The sequence below is a fragment of the Platalea leucorodia genome, assembly GCF_965183815.1.
Source record: "Platalea leucorodia genome assembly, chromosome: 6".
In the NCBI taxonomy this organism is placed as follows: Eukaryota; Metazoa; Chordata; class Aves; order Pelecaniformes; family Threskiornithidae; genus Platalea; species Platalea leucorodia.
The window spans coordinates 30,293,780-30,312,740 of record NC_138828.1 but is presented as its reverse complement, the minus strand read 5'-3'; the positions used below and the strand labels follow the sequence as shown (position 1 = coordinate 30,312,740).

The 18,961-nt window shown below is 45.2% G+C and overlaps 1 protein-coding gene across 2 annotated transcripts in view; it reads left to right on the top strand.

Annotated features, from left to right (window-relative positions):
• The first annotated feature begins 377 nt into the window (after window positions 1-377).
• TET2 (tet methylcytosine dioxygenase 2) overlaps window positions 378-18,961 on the top strand; it is a 74,939-nt gene continuing 56,355 nt past the window's right edge. For both annotated transcript variants that reach the window (XM_082314920.1, XM_082314919.1), the window contains exon 1: window positions 378-463. In XM_082314920.1, the coding sequence (XP_082171046.1) occupies window positions 434-463 (30 nt within the window). In that variant the 5' untranslated portion in view covers window positions 378-433. The remainder of the gene's footprint in view (window positions 464-18,961) is intronic.

The window sequence follows — 18,961 nt, the reverse complement described above, 5'->3', positions numbered from 1 at the left end:
GGGGGTGCCCCGGGTGGGCGGGCGGGGGGCGCCCCGCGGTGCCGCAGGGACCCCCCGGCTCCCGCGCAGCGCGGGGGGCGCGAAACGGTGCGCAGCGAGAGGCGAAAGCAGAAAAAGCGGGGGGGGGGGGGGGAGGGGAACCCCCCCAAAAAGCCGAGCGGCGGAAAGACGCCCCGGTCGGGGCCGCGGCCGGGGCCGCCCCGCAGGCTCTGCACGGGGGCGCCGGGCGCCGCGCCGCGTGGAGGGGGGGTGCCCGGGGCGGGGGGGGGTGTGCTCCGCGCGCGGGGCGGCGCGGCGCGCGGGGCGGGCGCCGACGTCAGGGCGCCGCGTGCATATTGATGCGGGGGCCCGGCCGCTTTCGTCAAGGAGCAGAAGGAAGCAAGATGGCGGCCCTGTAGGAGCGGGGAGCGCGGCGCCCGGCTGTGCGTGCTGGATGTCGGCAAGGCTGAGGGACGCGGCAGAGGTCAGAGCGGGCTCCCCGCGGCGGCCGCCTTCCCCCCGGGCCCCCGGGGCGTCGCGGGGCCGCGCCGCGCCGCTGGGTGCCGGCGGGGGGGTGGGCGCCGCCGCGGCTCCCCCAACATGGCTGACTGACAGAGGCGGCGGGGGGCGCCGCGGGCCCCCGCCGCCCCCTCCCCGCGGGGCCGGCACCCAACTTTGCCCGGCCGCCCCTCCTCTCCCGCGCCTTTGTCTGCGCGGCGGCGGCGGGGGCACGGGGACGGCGGCGGGCGCCCCGCCGCCTTCCAGCCCCCCGCCGGCCGGCCGGCGGCTCCCCGCCGCGGGGCTGCCCCGCTCGCCCCTCCGCCGCGCCCCGGGCGGCGCCGCGCCCCGCCGGGACCGGCCTTCCCACCGCCGCTCCCCGCCTTCCCGGGGCCGCCCCCGCGCAGAGCCCCGCGGAGCGCGGCCGGGGGGCCGGGGCGGCGGCGGGCCCCGGCTTTGTGCCGCTGCCCGGCTGCGGGAGGACACAAAGGCGGGCGCAGCCCCGGGGAAAGGGGGGGGGGGCTCGCGGAGTTTGGGGAGGGCGGGGGGAGGAAGCGAAACCCGGTGCTGGGGGGCGAGGGAGAACGGGGGGGGGGGGGGGGGGCTCGTCGCGAGGCCTTCCCTTTTCTGTGCCGTCTACACGCGCGTTTTGTCCGCGTTGCCAAATCCTGCCGGCGGGGCCACTTGCACAATGTGGCCACGGGAAGAAAAAAAAATTACTTTCTCGTGCATGTTCCCCTGAAATACCGCTTTCGGCGGGGCCGGGCTCGCTCCCCGCCAGATGACAGACACGAGCAACAACCTCACCACGTTTGTAAGTCGGGCGCGCGGCACTGCGTGCTCGCATCGTGGCGTTTGTTGGCGTTAAATCCCCCCCGAGACACGAGCCGTCGTTTTCGTGCCCTGAGTAAAAAGGAGGCTTTTCGCCTCGCGGTTTGAGTCTTGGAAATTTAGCAGACCCTTTTCTGCTAAGTAATTTTCCTTTTCGAAGAGTGAGGTGAAGGGAGAAGTGATGTGGTCTAGCGTGCTTCCATCGAAATGTTGCAACCAAAGATCTCATCACAAGATTTGTTTTCCATGATGAGCGGCATGCAAATGTGCAGGCTTTGAGCAGTGATCAGCAGCTCTGAATATCAGTTCAGCATTTTTTTTTTTCTTTTTTTAAATGTGAAGTTCAGGAGTTTCAGAGATGAGGAGATACTGTCCCTAGTGAAAGCAGGTCAGTGGGTGTTGTTTGTCAGCTAATGAGGCCATTCGATTTGCATGTTAATGGCAGGTTGACTTACTGCAGCAGGGGGTGAGTGTAGTAACATGTATATGCACTTGTGTGTCTGCGTGTGTATTCCACTACGGCACTTTCTCTGGAGGTTGTAAAGTGCAAAACAGGACGTGGTTGCTGAAGATATTCAAGAGGGAGATGTTAATAGTCAGGAGTCGTGTACAAACTCGAGTTAGAGGGGGATCCGACCGAATAAAAGGTGACAAAAACAACACCGCGGTACATGCAGTGTCCTTTTAAGAGATGCCCTCTGCATGGCAGGCTGGCCGTAGATTGTAAATCATTCCTTCTCTTATCTTTTGGGAGTCAGACAAATTTCCTTAAGTGGTGTGTGATGAACATATTAGTTCCTTTTACAGTAGCTGTGGAAAATAAGCATGTTTCTTTGAGCCATTAGGGCTGCTTGCCCCTCAGCTACCATTAGATTTCCCAAAACTTCTTTCGTTCTTGGTGGGTTCTTTTCTTTTCCTGGTCACCTCACAGTTAATTTCTTGCACCTCTCCAAATAAAGGCAAGCCTCTGCAGTTTCTGTATAGATTACCGTTTGTGTATCATCGCTAAAGGTCCATGACTAACAAAGGTCAGGTAACAGTTTTTAATGAACTGTCATACGGAAACACTACTTTCAGCTCTTTCTCTCTCAAACACATGGCACTTTGGTGCTGTCCTTTGACACTTCAGTTCTCTGTTGCTAAACATCTGATTTTTTTTCAAAAGACTCATAAAACTGGATACAAACAGTGATACTATTTTGCTGCATCTGTGTCAAGACAGTTTTGTATGTTTCTTTTCCTGCTCCCAAATTATATTCTTTCTATTCTATTGAAGTCCCTTGTGTCTTGAAAACATTGGTAAATCTAGCAAGTCAAGAACTTTTGGTCTGCCAGATCTGCTGCTGTTAACACTTTGAAAGAATGTACACATCTTGGATTTTATCCTGCAGAAAACCAACAATTTGGAACCAATGTAAATAAATCACTGTTGGGTAATATTTTGTCTCTTTTCCTCAGTGTCATGGAAAGCATAGTGTGAATGCTGCCAGTGAATTCAGAAAACATTTAAATCTAGTAACCAGGGTGTAGGGAGGAGGGAAAAAAAGGGAGGGCAAAGATGTGAAAAATAACAGTGCTTAGGTGGTGGGACTAAACTGCTGTTTACATGAAGTGAAGAACTCAAAAGTCATCTTTCAGTGGAAACAGTTGTTTCATTTTGGGAAGCGACATCAAAAAACTTTGTGAATGCATCCAGGGAACCTCAGACAATGGTTTTGTATTGCCTATTTCAGAACTAATTCTTAACAAATCTTCAAAAGAAGGTTGAATGGGAGACACTGAGGCTACTGAATTTGCTGAACTATCACTGTTCGTAGTAAGGCTTTTAACGAGGACTTTGGCATTGTGCTGATCCCTGGCTTTTAGCCAGGGAAAGTGGTATTGTTTTGATATAGTGGGCATGGTCCTAGACTTTGGCATGTCAACATTGTTTAAAGAACAAGAAACGTGTGCCTGCTGAGGAGTTATTATGACGGATGGATTTCCAAGGTCTCCTGTTGGCACCAGTGTTGCATTGGGTAGCAGAGATAGGAGGTTGTCAGTGTTTTGGTTTCTGTGTGCAGAATCGGGAGACGCTGTAGTTGCTGCTGGAACGGACTTTTCAGCTGCCAGAGTTGGAAGGGACTCTTCCCTCTTGCCCCAAGCACTTCGGATGCTGCTGGGACTCCGTCTCCCATACGGTTCCTTTAAATACTAGCAACAGCCAGACAGCCCTAAAGAGGCTGGGGGGGGGGGGGGGGGGGGGGGGATGATGACAAACCAAACCCTCACCATGTTTTGGAATAAATCTGGTGCTCAGGTGTTGAAAAACATGACGTTTGTGTTGGACTAATGTTACTGACCCTGCTTGGGATTACAGGCCGTGCTTCGCTTCTAAGTTACTTGCATGGGCAGCAGAGTGGTTTTCTCAGAGTGTGCCTAAGCAGGGACTTTAAATCCCTTGCTCTGTTTCGTTCCGAGTGGAAGATGTGTCTCGTCTTTCTACCGGAGCCAAATAAGGTCCTTTTTTAAAAAATTGTCTGTTTTTCAAGGTGGAATTTCAGATGAGCTGTCAAAGTTGGCTTGTCACAGTGGGTGACCCTTCTACCTCTCTCACTTGACTGCCGCACAGTAGCTCTAAGCGTGGTAGCAGCATCTGTAAGCCAGCTTCACAATTGGAGCCTGAGAGTGGTAGAACAAAGTTGCCAAGTTTCAAGTAGAGTTGGTGGTTATCTTGGAAACTCTGCTGGAGAACACAACCACAAATGATTTTGCCAAATAATATACAGTATTTATTTAGTCCAGCTCTCTGATTGCTGTTAAGGCAGCCAGCCAGTGGCAGTAAGTGTTGTGACATCATTTTGAAAGGCAATGTGCTGGTTCTGAAATGGAGTGGGATGTACTATGATTCATTATTTAAAAAAAAAAAAAAAAAAGCTGTAGTCTGAACAGAGATAAAGCATATGACTGCATCATGGCTGAAAGCCAAAAAGGGAATTATATGAATCAATCACACTTGTAGCATTATTCAATCCCATACTCTGTAAAGCAGTGAATACCTTCTTACTCATTTAATGATATTCTGCAGGAAAAATACCCTTTTGAACACTGAACGAGTAACTAGTAACAAGTTGCCATAGTTCCGGTTGTTACATTTTCAGATCGTCACTGCCTGCATGTTCAATTTGCATAGCTCGTCCCAATATCCTAGATAATAAAATGTTACAAATGGAAAGTACCATGAGTAATCATCTTCTCAGTCATACATTGAAAAGAAGTCACTTCTGCCTTCCCTTGGGGTAGACGAGTCTCTTTAAAAATAAAAGAAAAAAAAAAAAAATCACCTATTTTCCCAAGGAATTGCTGAGTGGGTGGAGACAGAGGTGCTGGGGTTAAGGAATAAAATTCTGAACCTCCAGCATCAGCTGGACTAATCCCAAGGACAGCTGATGACTGACCCAAAAAGGTTGTTTGGATTAAAATACTGGGAATGTGCCTTGCATTACGTAGCGGGGAGTAACGGAAGGTAGAGAAAAACAAGGTTTGAGAAATAGGAAGAACAGCTAACTAATTTCACCCACATATCTCACACTGTTCTTGAAATGCAGGAAAAAAAAAAAATGCCCTGCCTTATAAGAGAATCAGAAGGAGTGTTCTACCAGTTGTTCATAGTAAAGGATTTTAAATCTGGGGACAACTTAAAAAAAAAAGTTGCTATGCTTTGAAAAACACTTTTAACAATTAAAAGCCGTAAAGATTTAGATTCCCGTCTGTCTTTTCAAGCAGGCTTGTTCATCTTTGTCAAACACCTTCCAGAAAGCTGAATCATCTTAGCAACCTGAACAAAATTGAGGCTGTCCTTCAAAAACAAAGTTTTCTGTGGAGGTGTGGATTCCAAGTTGGAGTGTTGTTGCCTTGTGGCATGCATATGGCAAGAAACCCCAGTAGGATTATTCTTACAAATAAATAAAGACTTGCAGTATTGAGGCTTCAGTTTGACCTAATTCTTGGTGTGTGTGGTTTTTTTCCCTCTTATTAAAAAAAAAAATAAAAAATAAAGGCAGCATTTCTATTGCAGTGTGCAAAGGAATAGGCTTGTTCTATGCTCAAGTTCAGCAAGGGAAAATTCTGCATTTTAATCCTAGTCAAGTACAGCTTATCTTTTACGATGGTTTCAAAGAAGTAGCAAAGAAACAAGCAGGTGAGTAGTTAGACAGCTAAGATAACCAGGAATAGCTAAATAACCGAGTACCCCTTGGAAGTGTCTTCCATGGGTACAGGGCAATAGCCTCAGACACTTTCTGATTAATTACTATGATGCAATTTAGACAACATGAAATACCTTCATGTGTTCTGCAGCATTACCTCTAGCCTCAAATATATTCCACGTGGGTTCCCAGCATATGAATATTGGTTTCACCAGGTGTTTGCATGGGGGAAGAGAAGTTTCCAGGTTTAAGCTGAATTTTTTGCAGATGTATAAAGAGGATAATGCCTTCTGCATTCTTTACTCTACATGAGCTCCCCTATCCTTAAACTTATATTTCAATGACTAAAATTTAAACGACTTCTCTGCTTAATCTCCTTTCTAGTAATGCATAAACAGTCCAAGCTTTGTATTCCAATGTCCTGGCGTGAGCCGCTTTAAGTCACGTCGCGTTGGAAAAGGATTTGGCTCCATTGCAGTAATACCCAGGCTTACCAAGTGGGTAGATGTCTAGGTCAGGACGATGACTCTCCATGTGGTTGCACCCACGTGGTTAGAGTGTTTACAAACAGCGTCCCAGCATCCTCGGCAGCTGCCTTGACGCAGCCAGCGAGGACAGAGTTCCAGGAATGTCCCTGGTCCTCACGGGCGGCGGAGGAGGGGGGAAAGACATAAAAGATACGGAGTTTAAGAGAACATATCATAGTTTGGGTTTTGGCTGAGCTTTCTGCATCTGTGTTGCATTCTAGATCGTTGGTTCCTTCGTCAGGCGCCACTGTTTTCCCCCCGACTCGAGTGCAATCTGGGCTGTTTCGGCACGTCTGCCTGGAACGGACTGACCCTAAGTATAAGACGGGGGTTAAGGGAATTGTTGCAAAGGTTTCAAATGATTTCCCTGCTCCCCCTCCCCTTTTAAAAAAAATTATAAGAAATTCAATCTCCAAAAGCTTTCATGACAAAACAGCTCTTTGCAATACAAGAATCCCACTGTAAATGGTTATATATTTTTTCCTTAATTAGGCATGACTCACTGCCTGCTAGAATACGAGAACAATTCCCTTTTTAAAGAACAAAAAAGACATCAGGAATCCTACTAACTTTATAAGTAAAATCAAATAGCTGAATAGTCTTTATTACTTAATGAGACATGTTGACACAAAGAGGTGTTGCTGTTACGAAAGCTAATACCACTGCAAGGCAAGTTTTGGATCTCCATTGGACATAAGAAACTTGGTGGAGATTTCTGCATTTACTCAACCAAACGAATAATGCCACCAATCTGTTGTTATTGTTTTGTTTTTTGTTTTTTTTTTTTTTTTTTTAAAAAAGGAGGGGGAAGAAGTGGTGGTAATTATTGGGGTTGTCTTGCCGAGATGGTTTCAGGAAGCACAGATGAAAATGCATCGTAAGCTGGTCAGAAGCACCCGACTGACAATGTGTTTCATGCCCTCCCCTGTGGACCTAAACCAAAGCTGTCAGACAGGTTCTGGTCTCCGGAGACACTTGAAGCCTATGCTGTGCGTGCACTGTGGGACCTTATTAGCAGAGGTTCTGCTCCTCATCCGGAAACATTATTTTCCAGTCCCATGCACATTTTTCACACTTTCTCATGCAGTTTTGCAGCAAGCACTCGGGACGGTGTGCATCACTTGCTTTACAAAACGAATCCCAAGAACTGTTTTTTCCTCATAGGGAGGAAGCAGTTGGTACAAGTGTTTCTTCCATATTCTGAATTTGTCTAGATGAGTCATGGTATTCACCGTCGTACAGTAGAGTACAAAGGCCAGTCCACAGATCTTGTTATACACATGACTTCTGCTATTAGTTGTATGTTCACATTGGTTGCTTCCATTTTATGTTGATGTTGATTACAATCACTGTATTTTTGTTATTACGCTCCAGTGGTTTCTTTCTCACCTGTCTTCTCATTTGCGAGACACAATTATTTGGGTCACATCCAGAATCTGCTTCAGTTTCACTAAGCTCTTCGCCCCCTTTCGTTTTCTTTTTCTGACTTCTTTCTTGACCCGCAGTTCCCATTACTCTTGCAGCAGCTGGGTAGCAGAAGATAGCAGCAAGAATGGAGATTATATGAGAGAATATGTGACAAAGCCATTTCTGAGTTTGCACTGACTGTTTGTTCCTTCTCTTGCCACTTTTAGTGCTGTTAGAGAGATCAAAGGGTAAACGTTAACCCTGGGCCTGATGCTGACAGGAGAGTTTTGCCCTCAACTTCAGTGTCCTTTAATAACTTTCCATATTTGTCCCTTAGCATGAGAGACAGCAACTTTTCGTGCAGCACTCACCCCCATTTCATGCCCCTGATACTTTTTTTCATCTTTGTTTAATCTGTTTGTTCTTTCGGTGCTACTTCACTTGTGTTTGAAGTCACATACTTTGAAGTTATACAATTTTTATACTTGCCAAAGGACATAAAACTCTTTCAGCTCTTATGTAAGCAAAAAGGAGAAAAGAATGATTGCATATTTCCTCTTGTGTGCAAGTAGCATTACTGTCCTGCTCACGGTAAAATGAGGAAAATGAATTGTTGCAGTAAAGCAGGAGTTGCTTCCCTTCCCCCAAAGTTACTAAAGTTCACAGAAGTGAGATATTTCCTTGTAGCTTAAAGTGCATGTATAGCTTAATAAAAGGAATGCAATTTATCCCTGAAAGAGAACATATGAAAGCTGGAAAATACATTGGGCTCGCCTCTCCCTGGGATTTGGAGAAGTGGGGGGGTGTGCATGTGTGTGTGTATTACAGACCTTAACGTATTTTCTTTTCAAATGGCCAACTTTTTGTTCCCACTGCTCTCCTTTGCTTGCTTTTCTGTTTGATTTCAAGTTTGTCTGCCCAAGAAGGTCTGAGGTATTACTAAAATGGCAACAGTAAAAATCAAAACCACGAAAGCTGAGCAACTGGAAAGGGTCAGATTTAACACTTACTTAACTCATATAACCAGTAGACATTTGGGGGGAAATAAAACCTATGCTAGTGAGTCTCCATTCCACGCACAGTCAGTTTGCAAGTGTACACATCACGTATTCAGGAGCAAATGAAAATATTGACCAAATAGGGAAAAGCACCCTTGATATTTATAAACATGAAAAATGTACAAAACAGAAAAATACAGCCTTTCAGTTCTCTGTTGTTTTTATGGCACTCACCATGCTTTCCACAGAACATTTGTTTGCTTTAAATAAATTTGGACCTGTACTTTTCTGCTTCCCTGTAATCTTTAATGCAGAGAGGAAGCTTTTGTAGGTGTGAGAAAGTAGTAGGAAAAATCAGAATGTGCTGATCTATTTTCTTTCTCTCTATTACTATGTGTAGTGCCTAAGAAGTGAGAGACCAGGTAGGAAAACATAATTTCTCTGTATTTTTCCACTCTGCCTATGTTGTGCAGTTGACAATACGTTAGGTATAGGTGGCTTCCCCCCCCCCCCCCCCCGCCCCCGCTGTCAGCTGACTTGGGATCCTGCAAACTGATGGCAGCCCTTGCCATTTTCACAAAGCCCTATTTATTTTCCTTGGGCTTACAGAGCTGCAACAGTCTGCCTATGTAGAGACACTTGCAGGAGTGAGGCACCTAGTCAGTCACATATTGTGTAGCAACTGAAAAGAAGAAAAGTAGTTTTGCGAGTATTTTTTCTTCTTTGAGGGGGGAGGGAAAGGGAATGGATGGAAAGACTTAGAGGCAGGTATAGAAGCTAAAAACTAATTTTTACTTTTTTAAAAAAAAAAATCAGTTTTCAAAGCAGTTGCAAGTCAGCATGTTTTTTCTTTCCAATCCATCAACTAGAGTTTATATTTTATAGGAAGTTTTGCCTTTGAAGAGTGAGTCTGTAACTACCTACTGAATAACTGCTTTTTCTTGAAACAACTGCTACTAGCTGGTTGGAGATATTTTGTTGGACAAGCTGGAGCATGAGCCTAATTCAGGATGGCAACTCTGATGCTTCTAAATATAAGGAGAGTGGATAGAGTGAAATTAATTATTGCGCGTTAGGAGGCACCTCGTATCCTAGCCACGAAACAGAATCCCACTGTGCTTGGGGCTGTGCAAACATAAGCCATTTTTGTTCCATTTTGCTATTTAATTCAGTAAAGGAGACAGAGAAAAGGGGTCTGGCAGCGCACAAGGGGCCAGAGTGTTAGTAATTCTTGTTTATAACGCAAAGCAGAGGCAGGCAGCTCCCTTCCAAAAAACCTAAATATTTGCAGTAAATAAAGCAAAGCTGCTATTGCTACCTGCTCTGTGTGTGTGTATGTGTGTAAAAGGAGTTCCTAACCAGCCTTGCTGCAGTCTTTTCCCTCGGGCGCTAATATTAATAAGCAGGCAAAACATGCAAAGAGTGAGAGAAAGGGTACAAAATTAATCAGCAGCAACTGAGAGCCAAAGCACACACAGATCATGCAACACGGTACAAACCCTGCTGGAGCCATTCATTTCAGTGCCCTTTTTTTTTTTTTTTCTTTTTTTTTTTAAACCCTAAAAGACATACAGGAAAGCTGTGGTATAGCTGGGAACTGAACCCATATCTCCTGAGCCCCAGTGCTTTACCCATGATACCCTCCTTCCTGCTCATTCAGAGGTTTACAGATAGTTTTCTCTGCTTACTAAGATAACAGAAGTATCAATTTTAAGAAACAGAAACTAGACTCAGAAGCTTTTCACTTTTTTTCAGAAGTTGTTTTTCAGTAGCATTTTCTGTTGATTGACGACACGTTCTTTTTTTGCTGCACAAGCCTTCGGACCTTTAAACCAGCAGTGCTCATCCAAAACAGCCCAGCAGATTAAGTACTGTTGTTTATCTCCTCAGTGAAGAGGATGGCTTTTTGCTCACTGCTTTGCAGCACTGTTGAAACCCTCCGCTCCAAGTGAGAAAGGGTGCAGGAAAGGCTGTTATCTCATTTTTACTGGCACTGCAGATGTCTCCATGCACCTCCAAAAAAATAAGCAAAATCTCACAATGAGCTAATTATAATTAAAAATACTATGTTGTGTCAGTTAATTGCAGTGTGTGAAACCAAGTTGTGTAATGTCATTTCAATAAGTAGGTACTCCAATAACTCCCATTAACCTTTAATACCCTTGATCCTCCTATTCATTCAGGCAAGATTTCCCACAGTCTGCAAACTGTTCCCGTACATCAGCTCCAACCTACCACACGATTCCCCTTTTGATCTGTTTTATCAATTAAAGGTTCATCTGGGTTCATGAACCCTCACGCTGGTGTCATAGTTGGTAGCAGAGCTCAAAGGAAAAAAGAAAACAAACAAAAAAACCAACTAACCCAAAACCCAGTTTAATTTGTTGTCAGAAATCTCTCTGCTGGAGACGGGATGCACAAACCCGTGCAGGTGACACAACCTTAGCAGCATTCATAGCTTTCCGTGCAACAGTCGCCTCTTATTTCCTAGACCTGAACTGGAGATGGTAAATTTTAGCGTCGTCTCTCTCTGGTCTTTCGGAGTTCCTTTGCTGTGGGTAGTCCTAGCTCAGCCTGCCCGGTTTGGTACATAGTGCACTTAACCGAGAGCCTACCCTAAGTAACTTCAGCACATCCACAGGCTCGTGATACAATCCATGATGAAATGCGTTTGGAAATAAAATCCGATGGGTGATTTAGCTCATGCAGCGTCTCTGGATGCTGACAGACGCAGTTGACCGTGAAGGACAGATGGATTTTTTTCCCCTGCCATGTTTAGCGATCCGATAGCACTGCAAACTACTTTGGAAAAAGATGGAGCGGGAGCGTGGGGGCTGGCTTCCCCCGTTGCTCCTCTCCCCGCGGCGGTTTGGAGGTTCGGCCGCCGAGCCCCCACGTGGCTCGCCTGCACGTGGCCGCCCTGTTTACAAACACCCTCCCCGAGGCGAGAGGGTGCCACGCTGCAGGGCCGAGCTCCCTTCGGGCGGCTCGCGAGAGACCCTGTTTTTCACCCGCGGCTGCTCGCAGCAGTCGTGGCCGAAGGCAGGGCTGTGAGGGGCTGGCGGAGCCTGCTAGCGCGTTCGGGTTTGCTCGTTTTACATTTAAGCAATATTCAGAGCAAGGTTGTCTACGGAGAGTCGAAAATAGAAACTTTATTGCTCGATAGCGTAGTAGCGCTGGAGAGCGCTAGCTAGACGTACACGCAACAGCGAGGAAGGTACTTTTCTGCTTTCCAGAGATGCTGTTAGGGAATTGGGTAACATGTACAGTAGGGCAGGATTTCAGAAAGCCTGTGGAAATGAATGGGCACATTTTTCTTATTTCCCGCTAACAAACCGGGGACCGCTTTTTGTCCAGGTTTGAGAGATGGGTCTCAATGAAACATAAGCAGCTTGGAGCAGCTAGTATTTGAAACCAAGGTTGCATTATCACTCGGGGAAGACTGCCTTGGTTTTGCTTTGTTTTAGCAGGCCATTGGCACACAGCAAGAAAGAGGTTTGAACAGCTGGTGTGGCTGCGTTAAATGGCCTCCCATAGCCGAGGCACAAAAAGACAAAGCATGCTTCTTTCCAGCCGCTCGGCTAAAATTGTATTGACTTACTTTTTGCTGCTCTCCTCGCGAGTTCAGAGTTCAAGGACTCATATATCTACTGTACCTTGAGTCCAGATAACAAGATAGAACTACACGGAGGGAGAGAAACAAACAGAAAAGTTCGTGTTCTTCAGAGACGAGCCTTTTTCTCTACTTGCTCCCCTGTTTTGTTTCGGGGTGTGCACTGTTTATTTTTCTCCTTTTGTTTTACTCTCCCTCCCGGCGCCTCCTCCCGCTTACCCTCTGCTGCGTGCACACCCTCTTCCAGCCGCCTCTCTGGCTTGCCTGGCCGAGAAGTGCAGACTCAGCAGGGACTGGTAACACTTTAACTCTTTGTCCTATTCTCAGCTCTCCCAGCAAAGGTCAAAACAAATGAGACTTACAGCTGCACTTGAAACAGCGCCGGTGTAGGAGGGAGGGACGGCGACCACAGGCTGTTCCCCCCCTCCCGCGTGTTTTTTTTTTTTTTCTTGACACGTATAAAGTGCGTGGCCAGGGTGAGATGAAACTTTCCGTAGGCTTTGGGTGGCTGTATCTGCTAATGTCTCGTTAAGAGGAAATGAAAGACTTGTGACTTTTGTTTGTACTGGCCATATCTAGCTTCGCACAACCTCTACTGATAAACAGAAATAATTTAGGAGTTACTTCCTCAAATGCCTGAAACGTGGTCTTAATTTCATCAGTGCAAAGCCAGCAAAAAGCTATTACAGACATGAAGTCTCAGTTATCTGTCTTTGAGGTCATTTTGGAAACTTTGGCAACATGCCCTTATACAATTCTTTTCCCTAATAGCCATAGTTTTTGCATTGTGTTGTGGGACCACACTGGCTCCGATTTCAGTGACTTAGGGCAGAAACGAGTTCTATTTTTCTTGAGAACAATTCAGCGCTGCCATTTGCTTACGGCTGAGAGAAGGAACCTGCCTGGACGCCACCAGCGTTAGCACGCGTCCGCGTGTGCCGCGTGCAGGAAGAAGGTTCCCACCTGCCCTTCAAATCGCCCGCCGCGGCGTCTGACGGGGCGGCGCGGGGCGCGCGCCAGCGAGGGAGTAGGCGCTAGTTGGCTGAGCGACATGGACGCCGGCGCCAAGGTTTACCTCTCCGCTCGGCGCTCCAGGTCATGCTGGTGTCTCGCCACGTGCTTGCGCGCACATGGCAGCAGTGTTTACAAACATGACCCCAGAACTCTTACGGGCAGTTATGAAAGAGCCAGCGAATGCCGCATCCCGCGCGCGCGAGGGTGACCTAGATCGCCGGCGCTGGGAGCGAACAGCGAGGCGCCCGTACCGAACGCAGGCGCTGAGTGCGCATCAGACGTTCGAGGCAGATGATTTTGCTCCCAAAATGTTTTGAAATATCATTGCCACCATGAGAGAGTTTTCCACCGTAAACTAAAAATAGCTACTATTAACTAGCAGGAGCGGCGGGTAAGTGATTCAGCAACTCGGGGATAGAAGTGACTGTGTTCTTCGGCACCGTAAGTCTGTTTCTGCATTGAACCGACTCAGAAAGTACATAAAATTTTCAAAGTCGGAAGGAACTGCAAAGCTGGCTTACTTTGGCTAAAAGAAAAGAATGCTCTGTGATCATGTGGCTCCTGACTGACTGTTCCTTTTTTATTCCTTTATTAACATTTGCACTCGGGCACTAATGAATGCTTTGTAGTCAGGTTGTGACCATCCATTTAGGAAAAAGATGCCTTAGTAGTTTCGACTGACATACCTCCATCTACAAAATACAAATACCACTGTACGGCTGACTTGTTTTTTTGACATGGGCCTTAAGAAAAAAAATGCATAGCTGAAATGCCCCTTTAGCAAAGCAGGCATTGTATGCTCAACTGTCAAATGTCCACATTCTACCTTGATATATATATATATATTTTTAAAAATCACTTTTGGACACAGAAGATGTCTACTTTAAAAAAACAAAAAAGGCATCCCTTCCTTACCCTTGAAGTTCTTCAAAGCAGTTTGTATTGTACGCCAAATTACTCTAAGGCAGTTTCCTTCCTAGAAGTTAGCAGTTTATTGTAAAATGGAAGTACGTGGTCAGACGATTAGTTTTTGACAGATTCTAGTGTTCTTGAAGTTTTCTCAGAAATACATGTATGTGGAGGAAGACGGGCTATATAACTGTGACTGGTTGCCAAAGATAAACAGAGGTTTCTTGAAAAAGCTGCTAAACTAGCAAAAATAACCCATGCTTGTTAATAAATCACTTCCCGTTTTTACTTTTCGAATCAAAGAATTTAATCCCAGCTTTGCAAAAGCCTACTAAATGGTGAAGGATTTTTTTTTTTCCCTCCCAAATAGAAAGATTGACCTTTCAGAAGCAGACAAGATGGTAGTTCTATTTTGTATTAGTTATTATGATACATCTCAGTGTTTGTAAATATCATAATGACAAAGCCTTTAGGAAAGATACACTACGAGCTTGTCCATGCCTCTTCTCCAATACAGTTCAATCCCATTACTGAATAAAACTTTTGCAAATATAAAGCTAGTCCATAGTCTTCACCTTTTCCATCCATACCCATGGCAGCTCTGCACTAGAGCTGTCAAAGCTCCTGCAGAGGTTTTTCCACTATGTAAACAAAATAAAATGAGAGAGGCTGCCACGTGTCCGCTCTGGCCTGATCACTAACTCATTTCATGTGGTCAGATAGCTGTAACCTGAGCAGGTGAAGTGCTCTGCAGGTCAGCCCCTGACCCATCGCTGGTTTTGTCCAGTCTCCTGGCTGATGTTTACTGTTGCATTCAGAATGTGAGCAAATGTGCTTGCGTCGGTTATTGATGTCTTTTCACTGCTGAACGTTCATTACAATGTTCATTACACTATATATAATAGACCTAGAAAGAAGAATGGAAGTACCGAAAATAGGTCACTGCTGTGTTCCTATTTTAAGAGTTCTTTGTGGCATTTCTCCTGCCTGAGGAAAGCAAATCCACCTTACTGTGAAACTGTACAAGTATGGGCAGACTCGGAGAAAAAGAAGAACTAGAGCCTTACTATAAAATCTTCTCTAAATGTATATAGGGTTTTTTTCTGGGTACATCACTGTACATCTTCTGGACCCTTTCTGCAGAAGCCCTGAAGCGCTATTTAAAATGTTCTGAATCAGAAAGTACTGAGGTTTACAAGGACTGGTTTATTAGTATTTATGATGTCTGTGGGCTTTACCAGTACATTTAACTTAACCAGCATAAGATCTATACAGATACACAAATGATGTGTCTGGTGCATCTTTGACTCAGAGAATCTTCTTATTGTCACCATGTATGATATTTTCTTACGTTATATGAAGAGCTTATTTTAGTTGCCCAATGAAGAGAATATAAGGAAAGAAATGCTGCTTATGACGAAGATTATTTTATTCAGTGCTTTTAGTTGGGGGCAGGATGGAAGTGAATAGGGTAAGATTACCATTGTATGCTACAGGGTGAATACCGCCATTGTGTCAGTTTAGATGAATATCTCAAAATAAATACAGACTCTGTCATGGGTTTGTCCTCTAGGTAAAAAAGTAATGGAAATCTTGTTTAACAAGTTCAGCAAAAGGCACACCTAAAGTTTAATTATGTCTTCTGATGCATGGGTGCAATTCTTACTCTCTTTAGAGTTTTACCCAACTACCAGAGAACAGACTTGGGACTTCTGATTTTTCTTATACTTAGAACATATGCTGATCAATAATCATGTCAGTGCATAGTTTGGGGAAAAGAATCCCTTGGCATAATAAACAACTATCCCTAGCCATAGGTCTCTCTGCCACACGTGTGTGTGAGAGAGAGCGAGAGATTATTCACCAATTTATAATTATCTGCCAATCCCCTTCTCCCTCTCACCCCTTCCAAAAGCCAATCTACCAAAAAAGCAGGGGGAGATGGAGAAGAGGTGAAACAGCGCCTGTGGTATTTACCTGAAGGATTTTTCATTGGTGTCTCTTGGAGCTGGGAATCTCAGATGGGATCTGAATTGCGCTACCAAAATTTGCAGCACTGAATGAGGCAGCAGGAGGACTACCTGGCCCTGGAGGTAGACAGACAGGGACCACATTGTTCCTCTGTCTCTCTTACTCATTGCTTTCTCAGCAGAACACGGTTCCTTAACAGACCAACTGCTTATTCTTTTTGTGCGCAGAGAAGAAAACATACAGAACACCTGCTGGACGATGCGTTAAGTTACATTAACAACTGCCCACAGCACTCAAAGGCAAGGCAGGAACATGCAACATGCCTGCACAATATCTGCTCAGCACAAACCACAGGCAGAAAATGCTTGCCATCACCCTACTTAAAAACAAAACAAGTCCTGTTAATTCGAGAGTCACAAGTACTACAATGTGTGGCAAAAGAGAACAAAAACAATGAAAGGAACAAGGAGTATTTTAGATTTTTACGGTACTGGGGAATGTATGGGGAAAAATGCCCAGAGATGTTCTTAGGAAAGCAAGAAAATCCCACGTTGTAGAGTAAGTTTAAAAAAAAAAAAAGTTGGCTGAGCCATGCCAGCGGTGGCTCTTCTTCATGTTCACAGGATTAAACCAGTGAGGTGCTGATGTTTCTTTCCAGATCTTTCAGTACTACAAGAAACACTACTGTGCTTTGCCCACCAGCCTGCCTACCAACCTCCAAAGCTTCAAAATATGAGGAAACCCCCATTTCTAGAAGCCAAATTGTACATCAAGGAAAGAAAACAGCCTTTATTGTGTAACAGGCAAACAGCAGAAACCCTGATTTATGAATTCAGTAGAGATACACCACAAGCAGCAAAATCAGGCCTTCTCTTCTACTCACGTTGCACTATCCTGGCAGCTTTTCCCCCCCCCCCAATTATTTTTCCTTGCTGTAGGTCCATGAGTGTGGAAAGAATGTCTCAAGCACAGCAAATATCATGAAACTCTACAAAACCAATGTCATGCTCCGGCGTAAAATTTTGATGTGGAAAATTGGAGTTTGTTTAATTTTGGGGGGAAGAGTGGTCAACGTCTTCCCTTTGTGAGCCCCTTATGGCCTGTGCAAATTTGCTTGCACCCTCGTCCAGGAAAATTCGCACCAGGATATACTAAATGGCGTTTCCCTGTACCAGTGCACAGCAGTGAGAAAGATGGACAGGTTGTTCCTAAAAGTTGTATGAAATAGCCATGGAAGAGACAATTTACTCCATCTTCTTCTCCCAAGCCAGATGAATCATAACTGTCACTTTTGACAAATACTTGGATAATCTGCTCTAGAAGACCTCTGCTAGTGGAGATTCTGTATTCTTCCAAGTCGTATTGTTTTGATCAACTTTTTTTCTTTTTGGACAGATAGAGCATTCTAGCTGAGGCCTTGCCAAGGCTGAGAAGAAAGGTAACTTAATGCCCAACAAAGCCACACAAACAGGACTATAGCCTGTGCAAAAATTTCCTCTTTTCTCAAAAGGATTGACATCAACTGTTCAGCTTAATATTCACTGTAACTCCGGGAACTGCTGTTCCTCATTCCGTTTTTGTGCTCACGATTGTTCCTGCCTTTTGAGACATTGACCTTGGGTTACCAATACGAGAAATGCCAGCAGAACTTCAGAAAAAAAAAGCTAGTGTGTGAAAACAGAGAAGTTGGTGTCATCAAGAAGGAGGAAATGCATACTGGGGGAATCTTAAAATAAGTAATTACACGTGTTCGTGAGGGTCTGCTGATCCACTAGACTGTGAATTTCTTGGACAAGGACCATGTCTGTGTTACCTGGGCACACCGCCGCTATTCCACGCGTAATGCAAAGAGTTCTCTCCCGCAGAAGAAGATCTGGACAATATCATAAACAGCTTAGTGTAGCCACTTGCTCAATGTGGCAGTAAGGAGAAGTGGGAAAAACAGATGCAAGACAGTACTTAATCTTAGTAGCATGTATGGTTTTGTTAAGCTGTAGTGGATGGAGACGGAAGCGTGTTTCAGAGAACCCAAAATGCTAGAAAAGATTTCTCTTGAGCTACGGTGCCAGGTTTTGCCATGGGAAGATCTGGATTCTCCTCCTCTTGTTCCAGTGAAATTTTCAGATGAGATTTGCAAATTATGAGCGTTCCCATGTATTCTGACTCCAAATACTATCTTTCTTTTCCATTTCTTGGTTAGTCTGTGCTGGGTCAGGGCCTCAAAACGGGCGGCACAGAATGAGGGAGCAGGAAGTAGAAGACAGTGAAAATAACGTTGGAGGGCGAGCTAGATACCATACGCTAAAGGCAGGGAAGGGCTTTCAGGAGCTTACCTTCAGCTCTCTAGTGAAGTTTGAAGAAAGAGAGTATTTGACAAAGTAACAGCCAACATATTTCAAATTGCTGAAAGGAAACAAATATGGTTGGGTGTGCTTAATCTAAGGACCTTGCTTTCACAACCTGTTGCTGATGCAAGTTCTTTTGTAAGTAGCAGGCATTTCTGTGAATTAGGACAATGTCTAGGCTCCTGCTCCTTAGGATAAAATCTGTAGGGGGGTTTGAGTCTCACGGTTTTGGCTGTGAGCTGGAGTTTGGCTGAATGCATTACTGAGTGTTTATACCTTTCTCTGAGGCATCTGCCCTTTAGCAGACTACGATAAAAACAGACAGTTGTTTGCTCCAGTGTGGCGCTTCTCAGCTGCTGCTGGCCCTTCCCCTGTGTGCTCCCTCCGCAAAAGACTTTGCCACAGCATGCCTGAGAGTTCTGCTATGAAAACAGGGTCAAGAAAATCAGCTATTAGGAGGAACATATACAAAGTGACCACCTACCCCAAAAAGCTATTTTCTTCATTTGTTTGTTTTTGCAACACCCAGAAAGTTGTCGTTTATGCCACCAGCCGCTAGTGCGGTCACTTAAACAGTTCTTTCTAAAGCAGTGGCATGAACTGTTAAATTATCTAAAAAGAGCAAACCAGTGTTCGTTTGGGTTTTTTGGTTTTTTTTTTTTTCTTTTTTTTTAAGATTAGA